Source organism: Choloepus didactylus, chromosome 11 (assembly GCF_015220235.1).
Source record: "Choloepus didactylus isolate mChoDid1 chromosome 11, mChoDid1.pri, whole genome shotgun sequence".
In the NCBI taxonomy this organism is placed as follows: Eukaryota; Metazoa; Chordata; class Mammalia; order Pilosa; family Megalonychidae; genus Choloepus; species Choloepus didactylus.
This window is the reverse complement of record NC_051317.1, coordinates 10887512-10901590: the sequence shown is the minus strand read 5'-3', so window position 1 is coordinate 10901590 and position 14079 is coordinate 10887512. Positions and strand designations below refer to the sequence as shown.

At 35.2% G+C, this 14079-nt stretch overlaps 1 protein-coding gene across 2 annotated transcripts in view; it reads left to right on the top strand.

Annotated features, from left to right (window-relative positions):
• The first annotated feature begins 1353 nt into the window (after positions 1-1353).
• Positions 1354-14079, top strand: part of GABRA1 (gamma-aminobutyric acid type A receptor subunit alpha1) — a 57015-nt gene continuing 44289 nt past the window's right edge. For both annotated transcript variants that reach the window (XM_037799017.1, XM_037799016.1), the window contains exons 1-3: positions 1354-1694; positions 4055-4143; positions 7471-7583. In XM_037799017.1, coding sequence (XP_037654945.1) covers positions 4070-4143; positions 7471-7583 — 187 coding nt within the window. In that variant the 5' untranslated portion in view covers positions 1354-1694; positions 4055-4069. The remainder of the gene's footprint in view (positions 1695-4054; positions 4144-7470; positions 7584-14079) is intronic.

The window sequence follows — 14079 nt, the reverse complement described above, 5'->3', positions numbered from 1 at the left end:
CCTGACTGCACTGCAGAATAAGGTCAAGGAAAACTTGTAGAAACAGAAGCCCATAGGTCATTTGGGTATTTTCTTCGCTTGATCAAGCTCCGCCCCCATCCGAAGCGTCTGGTCTGCTAGAGTCCTCTAAAAGAAAATGGCCAGGGAGCTTGCTAAAGCTCCGACTTTATCCACTAGAAACGTTACACTGGGGCACTCTATCTTCTCAGCACCTCCTGCCGAGTCTGAGCGACAGTACTGAAGTGACAGCTCCCAGTGATTTAGGTCGTTTGGTAAGCGCTCCCAAGAAGAGGGCACCCTGTGCCTCTCTCTTTGCTACAAACACCCATTCACAAAATCCGACAAGGGAACCAGTTAGCGCTCATTCCTTAGGAATTTAGTTAGGTTGATGCTGAAACACACCCGCCTTCCCTAACCGCATAATTATTCGTGGATGAAGGGCAACAGGGAGGGTAATAGAAGAGGGCAGAAAGAAAAGTAAAAGAGGGTTTTGTCCTGACTTCTCAAAATCTTTTAATAACCTGCGCCCCGCACCCCCACCCCGCCTCCTATTCCCGAGAGTTCGAGGCAAGAGAATGATTCCAGCCGGGAATGGAGATAGGGCTTTCAAATCTAGAAATGATGAGGGCGATTTTTGGAAACTTAAATAATCTTCATCCTAGGAACCCAGGATAAATGAGATTCAAAGGCACCTGTGCTTTCTCCATCATAAATACACAGTTTCCTCCAAACATAAAAACAAAAACAAAAGCCCGGTTCCGGAGAGTGTTCGTTCTGTCCTCCAAGCTACAGACCAAGGTGGGATAGAAAGCGCTCACAACCTGTGAAAGTGCGAACGGGCTCTCTCATCCTGGTGGCCAATTCTCTATCCGCACGAACTCCTCCCTACCACTCCTCACCACCCGTGACTCTGCAAGACACGGAGACATCGACATACGTGTGGGAGTGTGTGTGAGCCAGAGGCGAGAGGAGCGTGCGCTCTCCACATGCATCATCCTGCATCTCCCGGTTTCATAAGGTTGCGTTCATTCACATGTAAACAGTGGTTAAATATCTGATCAAAGGTGGAATAGTCATCCTGATCGGCTGTATTTTTAATGGACACACCTTAAAATCGGGTGTTCATAAACTGCAAGTGTGAAAAGATTCTGAGTGTAGCCCCTACGTCTCTAAACCCTTCTACCCTCCCACCCCCACCCCAAAACCCCCCAAAAAAGCTTGCAGCAGATTGTAGCAGGATTTGAGTCTGCAGCTACTGAGAGAAGGAGATTAGGGCCAGAGCGGTGCAAGTTAAATTGTGCTGCATATAAAAAAATGGGCGGATTGGTCTCCACATCCAGAGACTGGTACCACCTTCCTTTCTAAAATAAAATCTCTCTGGCATGAAGTCACCGCCTATTTCACATCCGGTTTGCCCTGGGACGTATTACTACTGTCTTGGTAAAGAGAAATCTTTTGTTGTATAGCTGCAGATTGGATATTGGGAAGCAAATTTGGGTGTGAAATCTTCAGCAAAGGAGCACGCAGAGTCCATGATGGCTCAGACCGAGTGAGTGAGAGGCGGTGCGAGCAAGCCCCTCCGCTGCCCGCGCGCCCGGACTCGCAGACTCGCGCCGGCTCCAGGCTCTCCACGGTTTTCTCTTGCAGACTTTTTACCCGGTCTTGAGCGATCCTGTGCTCAGAGGGGGCTCAAGGTAAGTGCGGCTTCGGACCGCGACACACAGAGCTTTGAACGTGGCTTTTTCGAGCTGGCTAGACGAGAAAGCTGTAGGGCAAAAAAGAGGAGGGAGCAGGGCAAGAGCCTGATCCCACAGCAGGTAGAAACAACGAATGTTTTTCTTTCAGGGTGAAAACCGCAGCGATATAGGAACATTATTTTTTTCTTTCTCTCTCTTTCTTTCTTCTTTTCTTTCTCCCTTTCTTAAGAAGAATTGAATTAGTCCGTGGAGTGGGTAGTGACATATTATTTTGGTCTTTTTTTTTTTTGCAAGGGGGAGCTGGGGCGAGATGGGGAGGGGCGTCGGGGGCCATCATCTAAAGTTAAGACGCTGGGACAGGAAACCTGTCTCTGTTGGATCCTTGTGAAGGCACTCTCTCATGCTGGCTGCAAAATGCCTCTTTTCTCCTTTCCAGTGGACGCTGCTGAAATGCCCTCTGGTGTAGGGGTCTTTCCTCTTCTGAGCATGAAAAACTCAACTTATCATTTGATATGGGTGGCATGGGATATGGGTGATTGGAATGTGGGTGTGTGTGTGGGGTGGGGGGTGAAGGTAACGCGGCAGCTTTCCGTTTCTTTTAAACTATTATGTTTGTTTTTACAAGAAACTTTCTTACTTAATGACTGGAGTGCTATGATAGCCTTTTTGTTTTTTAGTTTTTTGGGTTTTTCTTTCTTTGCTTTTGTTTTTTGTTTTTGTTTTTATATTTTTCCTTTTTAAGATATCAGTAGAGAGCAAAAAGCTATGGTGTTTTGCCTTGGGGTTTTGTTGTGCTTTGTTTTGTTTACCCCTTCAGAATTTCCCCCTTTTTATAAAGACCAACATAGATTAATAGGGCTAAGAGAAGTTGTTTTTCTTTCATAACAGATGTTTAAGATTAATAAAAGGGTAGATTAGAATTGTGTGATTTAGATGCAATATTTTAACATACTGATATTTATCCAGGATTTCTTGTCATATTCAACTTACCTGTGTCAAAACCTGTCACTAAAATAAGTAAAGCTATAATGAGGCTCATAGTTAATATCACTAGATCATTTTACTCTGAACACATTAATTATATTTCATTGCTTACATTCCTGTTTGTAATGGATTTTACTGATTTAAATGATCCCAGAGAGTGTGGAAAGCATTTGTGTAGATGTATTTAAGGGCATACCACATTGAACTATAGAGTGCTTAATGAAAAATATGCCTTAAAAGACTTGCAATCCATTAATCACTTACCCTGCTAAGGGGTATATAAATTCAGAGATGTGCTAACAAATCCCTTTAACATTTATCTTATTATGTCTGGAATAAATCATAGCACATTAAAAAATGTTGCCAGATCTGCTCCTTACCCAGGTAATGCATTGAATTTCAAAAATTGACTCCACCAATAGATTAAAAATTATTTAAAAAAAAATCTCTGAGCCCTCTCTACTGCTTCATTCCTCCAGCAACACACTACCAAGTCGAAATTCAACAATCAGCTGGTGATTGATTGCACTTTACCTAAGAGGGAAAAAAGATTGCCTTATTCATGCAAAGCAAAGCACTCCAGCTTCCATCTGTTTGAGATGAAACATTTTCTATTAGCAACCTGGCAGAATTTGAGAAGGCTTAAAAGATACATATGGGCATGTTTGTGTGCATTTATGTGTGGTTTGTGCATGAGAGAGAGACCAGCACATGGCTTGACTATAAAGTGTGTCCTTTAGTCTCACAGAAGCATTAGCGAGCATTTTTAACAGGCAATCACAGGCAGTGAACATGAGCATGACTACGACATTCAACAGTGTGTTTCTTGGTTTTTAAAAGGAGAAACAGAATTGTTTCTGAAATCAAATTACTTCTAGAAATCCAAGATTTTAGCCATCAAAGCCTGTTAACTTATCCCTTCCCACCCCAAACCCCCAACATGCTCTCCCGTTATGGACACCAGTTTAAAAAATTTCATGCACAGTTCAGTCAAGGGAACTCAAATAGAAAGGTCAAAATTTTCAGATTATAAACAAGAAGAAGTGAGGAATTCAAACTATATAGGAAATATAAAACCTAGAGAAAAACAACTCACAGTTTTTATGTTGAGCAATATTGTCACCTGAAAACATTTCAACTTGTATTCTTTTACAGGAGAAATTAAGCCACTGGTATATTTCTGAATGGAGGAATGGAAGGGAGAGTGGAGAATGGATGGACCAGGTTTCCATTGCTTCCAATGAGGTGTCACATCTCAGTGAGGTCATTTCCTGACTTCAAAGCATTCATCTGAACTGCCTCAGTCAGCCCTAGTGGTTATAACCTGATGTTTCTTGCAAAAGACATTGATCTCTACTTGTTCTACTTTTCAGCCATACAAGCCTACGATGAAGACAAGTCCGGGTCTCTCTGACTATCTTTGGGCCTGGACCCTCCTTCTGAGCACACTGACTGGAAGAAGGTGGGGACACTTTATTTTACATCTGCATGAGAATTTCTTTAACTTTTCATTTATTCCATTAGGGGGAAGAAAATTGTCCTTGGATGAATTCATGACTAAGGGAATTCAGAAACTTAACTGCAATAAAATTCCAGCTAAGAATAAAGAAGAGTAGTATGGAAGAGTAACGGTCTTATTTACATGGCGTGTTGTTAAAATGCACTTAACAAATCTTTGTTAAGGAGCGTGTTTCTTCAACATTTGAGTTTTCAATTTAACTTTTCACTGTTTGATTGTAAATGAATAAAACATGTTGTTCCCTAATTCCTAGAAAAAGTTATCCCAATGAATTTTTGACTACTGTACAAGTTGATTTTCCAAAAAGGAAATGTCTAGCCAATTGTAAAGATCATAGACTAACTTGCAACAATATGGAAGTGGTACATTTAAAATAATATTTGGAATTCAAAGTCATATGTCTCTGTAAATGCATATGCATATTATGTTTTGAGACCATTATTTATATAACCAAATAGAAGTGAAATATAATAGAGTAATATGTAAGAACATTAGGTAAAATTTCACTGCTCTGTTCAACTGTAACGACTATGGAGACAAGTTGTAAGAAAAATTTAATATGCCTTACCATATTCAAAAGATTTGCTAACAGTTCAATTTAAACATGTAAGTATATTACAGTAACAGCTGTAAAAATGACCATGTATTTCAGATTCTTCTGTTATCTGCATATATATTTCTAGTGTAGCATATTGCCGTGGTTTATAAGGAAGTCTTAGTCATGTATTAAAAACCTAAGACTCTTTAAAAATATAATGGAAAGTGAGTTAAGAAAGAGAGATGGAATTGGATGGAAAGTCATACAAAATTTAGGAAGACATTTTAAGTTGAGGCATTGCCCATTTTTATTTTTTGCTATTGCATATGGTAAACATTGACTTGCAGATTAACAGGAAATATATTATTGTCAGATGCTTTTAATCTGAGGAGTTAAATGTTCTTCACTACTTTTGAAAAATTATATGAAGTGTTACTATTGTAATGACCTGTAGATGGAGTTAGTGCACAGTGTTTTATTACATAGTGGTTTATATGGAATCAAAATAAGGTACTATAATTGACATTTCTCTTCAAATATATATTCAGTTCAGGAAATACTGCATTGGCATGAGTGCTTAATATCAAATAAATATACTAAATCTTTATCCTAGGATACTTCTCTGGCAATTACAATTGGGTATGGTAAAAATAGAAGAAATGATGATGAGCCTGATTAGAAAATTACATAAAAGATGGATCACCATTCAAATTGGGATGGCAGAATTGGTCTCCTGGGGGGGGGGGCAGGGAATAAGTCCCTCTTGGCATTTGTGTTCAGTGCAAACAGTTGGTGTTAGCAATAATTATAAGATTCATCCAGAAAAAAAAAAGTGTTGCCTGATTTTGGCATAAGATATAAAGTATAAGGAATGCAGTTGAGGGTTTTAGAAAACTCCACATTCTAGAGAACATTAGCAACCTAATTGTGCTTTGTCATGTCACCCCAACTAATATCCCCTCTTCCTATTTTATTGCTTACATCCTTAAAGTATTTGCTCAAGCCCTCTTCACAGCTTAAGGTGTGCTAGCAGTTTTTTTTTCTACTTTTATCAACGTGACCTTCCAATATCCTTGAAAGATTCATGGATATGAGTTTGTATAACTAATTGCATTCAGAAAACTATTTCTGCCTTACTGCTGTCATCTGCCAACAAAACACCCTTGAAGACAGAGCTCATTGAGCATTTGATTTCAAACAAGCAAGATGTTTAATTTTGCCAAAGGAGAGAAAACTCTCAAACTACAGGTTTAGTGCTGAACTGAGGAGAATGAAAAATTGGTTCATAGAGGCACATTTCATATTTTTAATATCATAACTAAATTTGAGTTATAATAAATTTATTGAATAAAAATTGTATCAGAAAAATGACCATTCCATTTTGCTGACACAAAATTAATTACCTAAAAAACTGTTTGCTTTTGAAATGAGACATCACATTTCTTGCTCTTGTCAAATAAATGAATTCTGGTTGCAAATGTTACTCTTTTTCTTAGGTTTTTCAGTTTTATGAACACACAAGAGTAAAGACAAAAGCATATTAAATAGAGGAAGTGATATATTTGTAGCAGTTTCTTAGTTTACGCCCTCTATTCATTTTTTTACTCAAGGTCAGAGCTTCCTTGAATTAGTTCAGTGAGTGTGATCCACTCTAAGATAGAAACACCTCTGTAAAAGGATTTTGGAGATGCCGTAATAATCATTACATAAAATATGATTCAAGGAGCATAGAGGGCAATGTGATAGAAATATGGAATGCAAATATTTGAAATGTGGTCAATATTTAGCTGAAGTTTACAGACTAGAAATCATAGAGGATACAAGCTGTAACTTTAAGTAGTAAAGTTTAGATAAAAAATTATTCCAATATAGAAGAATGGAAATAGAGTTTTAGATTAAGAGTTGAAAAAAGCTGGATTCTAGTTCGAAATCTGCTCACAATAGACGTGTCTTCTTGAACAAAACATTAGAACTGTGTTAGTTTAGTAAATCATAAATTGACTGTTTTGGATTATGTATTTTCAAAGGCCTTTTTCACCTCAAGACTTTGAAATGGCAAAAATTCAATTAGAGACTGTATAGAGAAATTATAAAAATTGATTCATAAACCTTATGGGGAATGAAGATTTTCACGCTGATATAAAAACCTAAATTACCCTAGGAAATCAGTTTTTTTTTTCTATTTTGTTCATCTAAATATCCTAATGGAATATTTTAAAAAAAAGCAAAACACAACACAGATATATTTGAAATGGATGAAAGCGGAGATGTTGGTAGGTGTGAATTTAGGCTTTTGCTACTTGTTAAATTAAATGAAAGCAAAACTATTATTTATTTTGAATATATATATATATATATATATATATACAAATATGTATCTGTTTGGAAAGTAGTTTCCCTGGATTGTTATTTTCCTCACATGAACTGACATTCTGTCTTGTCTAGAGAAGATATGAATTATAGCATGACATACTGAGAATTCAAAAAGGAAGGACACCAATCTCATTTACTGTAATTTTCCTTCCATATTTAGAAATGTATAAGAACAAATATGAGAAAATGGTAAGAGTTAAAATGTGACCTCTCTGACTTTACTAGGAGGAATTTTCAAATTAAGATTTCAATATGTATGCATATAACATTAGCACAGTCTGGGGAAGGTTTTGTTTGGAAAGAGGTTTTTTATTGGAAAGATATTGTTTAACCATTGCCTCTCATTATGCTTTTCTCAGCTATGGACAACCTTCATTGCAAGATGAACTTAAAGACAACACCACTGTCTTCACCAGGATTTTGGACCGACTCCTGGATGGTTATGATAATCGCCTGAGACCAGGATTGGGAGGTGTGTCGTATTACTGTATTTTTGTTCTATTACTATGCAGTCTTTTTCCCTCTAAATGTTAAAATAAGAATGGCAGCATGTAGTTTAATGGATAATATTACTTTTTAGCAGATTGCCCAATCTTAATTTAATTTACCATTATAGTTTCATGTGAATATGTATATATCATAAAAAGCAGACACAAATTTCTCATAATGGCATGAAAGAAATCTTACATTTACTTGACAAGCACAATGTTTTCTGCATAAAAACTTGATTATACAGGGAAAACAATGGGAGAAATATTCCATTTTCCAACCCCAAGACTGCATCTTTTTCATTTAGCATGGCTACGTCTGCATTGAATTCAAACACTTTATCTCTGATACTATTGATTTAAACATTTATTTTGGAACATTACATATTGATCCACAATTTTGTTAATTACTACCACCCTGTGGTGAAATAATAATGACAGAAGTGGCAGTTTTTTGTTTTAAACCATGTATTTGACTTTATACCCTAATGTTCTGTAGCAAAATTTAATTTTTCTTGGTATATCAATTAATTGCTTATGCTGATGAATTTCTCCTTAGGAGGAAGATAGCACTTAATAATACAATATTTATAATAATAAGAGTAAATAGTCCTCAGCAGTGCACACATATTTGAATAAACTTTGAATGAAATAATCAAACTATCTTATTTGGCTAAACAAGACCAATGAAGCCAAAACAAAATATTGATCTCAGAGTAAAACAAGTGACGTAATGCAGTAAGTTGCTGTTTAAAGTCACAAAGGAAGCCCTGGTTAGAATCTGTGATTCACAGCTATATGTGTCCCACCTTTTCCAAAGCATTTGTAGAAATGATTTAATAGCAATATTTAAATGGCAATATTAAGAACATCACCTCTTCTTTATCTTAAACAGCTCAGATATGTAAAGAGAAAGAAATTTAAGAATTCGCATTTTAATTTTCCATCTGAAAGGTAGATTGAATATAGACTCGTTTAATATTTGAATGATATAAATACATGGGTGTGTATTAATGGTCTGTTTTCAGAACTGCTCTGTACCATGATTGTCTCAGAAGGTTTAAAGGGAACTGCCTTTTCAAAGTTACAACTCATGTATATGTCATAGGCCTTTCTTATCAATTTCAAACATTCACTTTAGGGCATGCTATATCAATTCATTTTGATTTAGGTTCCACCCAGCTTTCACATATTATGGTCACAAAATGGGGAACATCACTTTGTATGTGATATGTCAATACAATGTCTATGTATAACTAAACACTTGGATATGCTTCAGGAAAATTGTTCTTGATTCATAAAATTTTAAGTAAATTTCAAAGACTGCAGGTAAGGAAGAATCTACAAAGGGAAGAAATGGTCAAGATAGTGATATAATTTTTTTAAAGTACGATATTCAAAAGTATTGATGGGAATATGTCTGAATCCTTTATTAATTCTCCTTCTTACTTCACGATATCAATTCCTACTGAATCAAGAGCATTCTACATCATACAAAAACCTAGTTTAACAAATCCTATCTAATATGTCAGCACGTGAATATGAGTATTCTCTGAAAGAGCTGCATGGAGTATTCAGTTTGTGAAAATATTTACCTGCACACACACACCTTATTTTTAATAATCAACCGTGTGATTATTTTGTTACTCAGAATACAAGGAACATGGTCATAATGGCTCATTTCTATTTCACTGTGCATATTAACTCTTTAATAAATGTGTATATTAAGTCTTTAATCATGCATAGCCTAAGCAGGAAGCACTTTATCTACCCCTCACAGGCACACATAGACCACGGAGAGCCATGGAACATGAAGATGTATAAAGTAGAAAAAGAATGGTTTGGAAAGTTAATTTTCAAGTCTCAAGATAATGGTAGATTTGTTTATAGAAATAACTACATTAATTCACACTGAAGCATAACTATTTTAGTATAATCTACTTTTATTACCTACTTAATCTCAAGAAATAACAAAAAACAGACGTGTTTAAAAACAGAAATAAAAGTTTGCAAAATGTAGATGAGGTATCTTCTTTTAATTGAAATTGATAAAATATGCTATAGAAATGGAGATTTAAAGTAATTATATCTTGGATAATTAAAAGAATGGATGTGCTTTAATCTTTACCAAAGCTTAGTTTTCTAATATTTCTGATTCCTGGAACCACCAATTTTAAGGGCAGTTTGATAATAGATATTAAAGCAAATGAAAATGTATTCCAACCATTTCCCCCTATTTCTATTTTAAATGTACTACCCCAGAATGACCTGCAAGTAAATGAAATATATTTAAGAACTATGAAAAAGTTTTAATACTGGCTAAACTTAAGTTTTTGATATTCTTCTTTAGAACAACTTTTAGCTTTAAGGGGTACAGTAACATATGCTTGTTTTGTATATCTAAATAGTCATTGACACTTTTTAAGTACAGTATGAGACTGTTTCTTTGTCATTAGAAAACTTCGTTTCATTTATAAAACTAAATATAAATTTTAGACTTTTTAAAAAAGAAGTCATTTGCTATAGAATTGGAGAAAAACATTAACATGGTTTCTTTCTTCGATAGGCTGAATTATCTAAGTATTTCTTCTGAAAAATTAAATTATTTAATTTCACATCTTTGCTATGGATTTCTGATAATTTAAGTATGGTGTGCTTTTCAGTACAACCCCATTGAAAAATGCCCCTTCTTTTTACATGGCTCATTTGCTTTAAGATGAAAATACTATGTAGAGGAAATACTTGAAAGATAATCATTAGCTTATAAAGGAGTAAAAGCTTCCTCTTAATCAGTTTATGGCTACAGCTGGAATAATCCCCTTTTGCAAGAGAAAGGGGTCTGTGTTTTCTTTATTATTATTACAAATGTCTGGTTTTATAAAAATAACAGCACTGTGCAGAGGCAGGAATATTTTGTTCTGAATGTCTTCAGAAAATATAGAAATGTGATAAGCCGAGACTAGACACTAATATAAGAAACTTGTATGTGCAAATTCATTATGACCTGTTTCTCAGAAAGACACACTACATATGAATGTATATAGCCTTATTCTTTAGAGGATAATGAAGTCCAATAATTGAAATACGCAAAATACATAACCTGATTGGCCCAGAGTATAGAAATCAGTTTACAGGTATTATATAATGCTTTTTGAAAGGTTACCTTTTCAGGTCATAAGCAATCTTGAGAAAGTGAAAATAATAGGATGACATAAAGAAAGCTATCTTGGAAGGGATTTTTTTTTTTTTTTAAGATAGGAGAGATAAAAAGAATTTGGATTATAAAATTCTAAGAATTGATTATACTTCATTCAGAAACATAAGTAGGAAAAAGTAAGTTAGTTATTTTCATATATTAAGTATAATGTCAATGAAGAAAAATTTAAATAAAGTTGAATTAAAATAGTAGTCAGAGAACACAAGTCAAAGTTGTCAGTAATTGTTGAATTATTCTCATTTATAATCTCTTTCTTTGGGGCCAAGGTGTGGAAGTTTGTTTCCTTCTGTACCCAGGGACCTCGCAAAGCTTTGTTAAGGCTCTTGCCTGAAGCCTGGTTAGTATGAAAGGATAAAATGGTTGATGGAAAAAAAAGGTAAAAGACAGAAAGAATGGGAAGGTAAGAAGGAAAAGGGGGGGGGGCAGAGAGAAGAAAGAGCAAAATAGAGAGGTAGAGAATAAGGAGAGAAAACGGAGTGGAGAGTGAGAGGTGAAGGAAGGGAAGGAGAAAAGCAGGGAGGAAATAGTAAAGGAGAGGTAATGGCTATATTGGGATGGTGAGTTGAACTGTCCCTTCATTAATCAAGGGCTCTTTGTTGGTTTCACCTCGGGACCAAACCAAACTTTCCTAGGAGAATTCATCTTCCAAGGCTTCTTCTTATTGCCAGTGACTATAATAAAATAAAGAAGCATGGATTCCCTCCATTCCTAAAAAAAAATAGATGATGCTTCTCCTGAACTGCACCCATCTAGGTACAATTTCAACCACTACCGTAGCAGCTCCTCCTACACTCTGGGAGTGGGGCAAAAATCGCCCCTGAAAATAAATCCAGACTTTAATCTCTAAAGATGATTTCAGGTTTGATGGATGATTAACGTCCTTCCAGTGACATCTTCCACTTCCCCTTTGTCCCACCCTATATACAGACCACACTTTATGTGGGACATGACAAAGTCCCTGGGTTAGCCAGGTGGATGTTGTCCTGCTTGTAGTCTGGGACAGGCTGAGAGCTTCCCTTTCCTCTTGTCCACAGACTCATTGCCACTCGTTTATCTTACAATAGATATTTTATCTATTGACTAATTGAGTTAATTACTCTAAAAACAGACTAGGACACAACCATATTTCCTGAAACTGAAACAGGATAGCTTTAAAGGAATGAGATCTTGATTGGGTCATATTTTGAAGGAATTGCAGAAAAACTTTCCCCTTCTTCCTCCTCTGTGATGGTTGTTCCCAGAAATATTTTTATGATTTCTAAATTGAGCCTTAAACTTAATCTTGAAAACAAATGTATAGAATGATAGATGCCTCTTGAAGATTCTAGCACCAACCACATGAGTATGTTAGATAAAGGAAACCTGAAACATGAATGTGTGCTCATCAGAGGACAAACCCAGGCGGATGGGTGGAGAAGGACATACAGAGATGGTCAGTAGGTAGAGAATGGATTTTATTTAGTCCTACTACAAACCTAACAGATGTTACCTGTTATGATTTTATTCTTTCTCCTGTTAAGTGTTGTAGTTTTTAAATTTTTACTTAATTGAAAGTATCAGTTAGATGAATATTTGTAATTGGAGTTTTCTCTCAAGGCATTTTAGCACTATATGTTATTTAAAAAAAAAAACAATCTATGCCTCAAAGCAGACTTTCTCTCTAACTAATCTTGGATTATTAATTTCTTAATTAATTAATTAATCTTGGATTATTTATTTCTACCTTTGGATTACTTAAGCCTATATGAGACCTTTGTGACTCCCCTAAGCCCAATCATTCCAAGATATCTCAACTTTACAAGCATCCCCAACTTGTAAAGCAAGCAAGTTGGTCGGATATGACTTATAGCTGGCAAAATGGTATTGGCTACTCAGGGAATTAGTTTGGGATATAGAGTTCTGTTTCCTCATGTCAAAATAAGTAAAGGTAGAAAACAGAGTTCTCTGAAAATAAAAACAGGTTAACTTTTATGCTATTTTGTGCAACTTTTTAAAGTTGAGGTGACAAAAGCATAGGGAAAACAGTATGATTAATGCTTTTATAAAAAATCACCTTTGTTCTATATCAACAGTATAAGACATCTGATAGTCACATGGTTATTTATTTATGTATTTATTTTGTTTCCAGCATGACATTGAAATCTAAGGGAACGATTTTATTCACATTCAACTAAAGCTAATGTACATAGTTGTGTTTGTTTCAAAAAGCTGGGCTTTCAAAAATTAAGAAAGAAAGATATCTTAGTGAGAAAATGATGGCTTTAGATAAAATGAAAAGATTTCTAAATTACTGACAATATACAAAGAAATCAAAATAAGGTTAGGTTTATCCAATCCCTTCTTTTTGTCACATGTCCCTTAAAAGAGAAATGGTTTTTAGTATTATTTGAAATTCTATTCTGGAACCCTTCCTTTTGAATTTGGTCTACTTTTGTCTTGTGCTTTTAATGCAAGGTGTTTAGCAAAAGCACAGACTTAGGCATACTGCAGAAATATTATGACTAGACATTCCAAAATTCAATTGAATTTTGTGGAAAAAGCAGTTAATGGAAACCCAGGAGGAATTGTTAAAATAAATGAAAAAACCTTTTAACTTTTACTGACAGATTACCAGAAAGTTCATGAAATTGCCTCATGTAATAAATCCAGCCTACACACCAAAAGAAATATTCTTACATGTTTAGAAAACTTTCTACTCTCATCTTTTCCTTTTGTATATAAAACATCTACCTGATCAATGCCAAGAAAACTCCAAGATAAAATGTAGCTACTGAAGCGATACTCAAGTTGTAGAGGTCTTATTATTAGTAAACAGCATAGTTTATTTGCATGTGTGTGTGCATGTATATGAGTTGTGTGAGAAGTTACCCTTGACCTTTATACATAGTTTCCATTCCCCAACTTGATTCTATTATCTATGTGGAAGCATTAAAAAATATTTTCTATAGATGACTGCTTTTGTCAGGCAGAAACTGAATTCTATATTTAAAAAAAATCATGTAGTTTCCCTGAGAACAGAATATCAAATTTAATAGTCATAGGCTCCTCCACTTTCGGTAATCTTAAGAAAGTGAAAACCTAAGTGGAAATAGCATATCTTTCCAAGATTTTTATATGATTATTTTCATATAACTAAAAGATGTACTACAAGGAGAAGAACAGGTAATATGATGCCTCAAACTTACCTCAAGGCTGTGCAATTTTGATCAAGACTTATGTAGAACATAAGAAATCTATTCCACCAATGAACAGTCTTCTCTAAA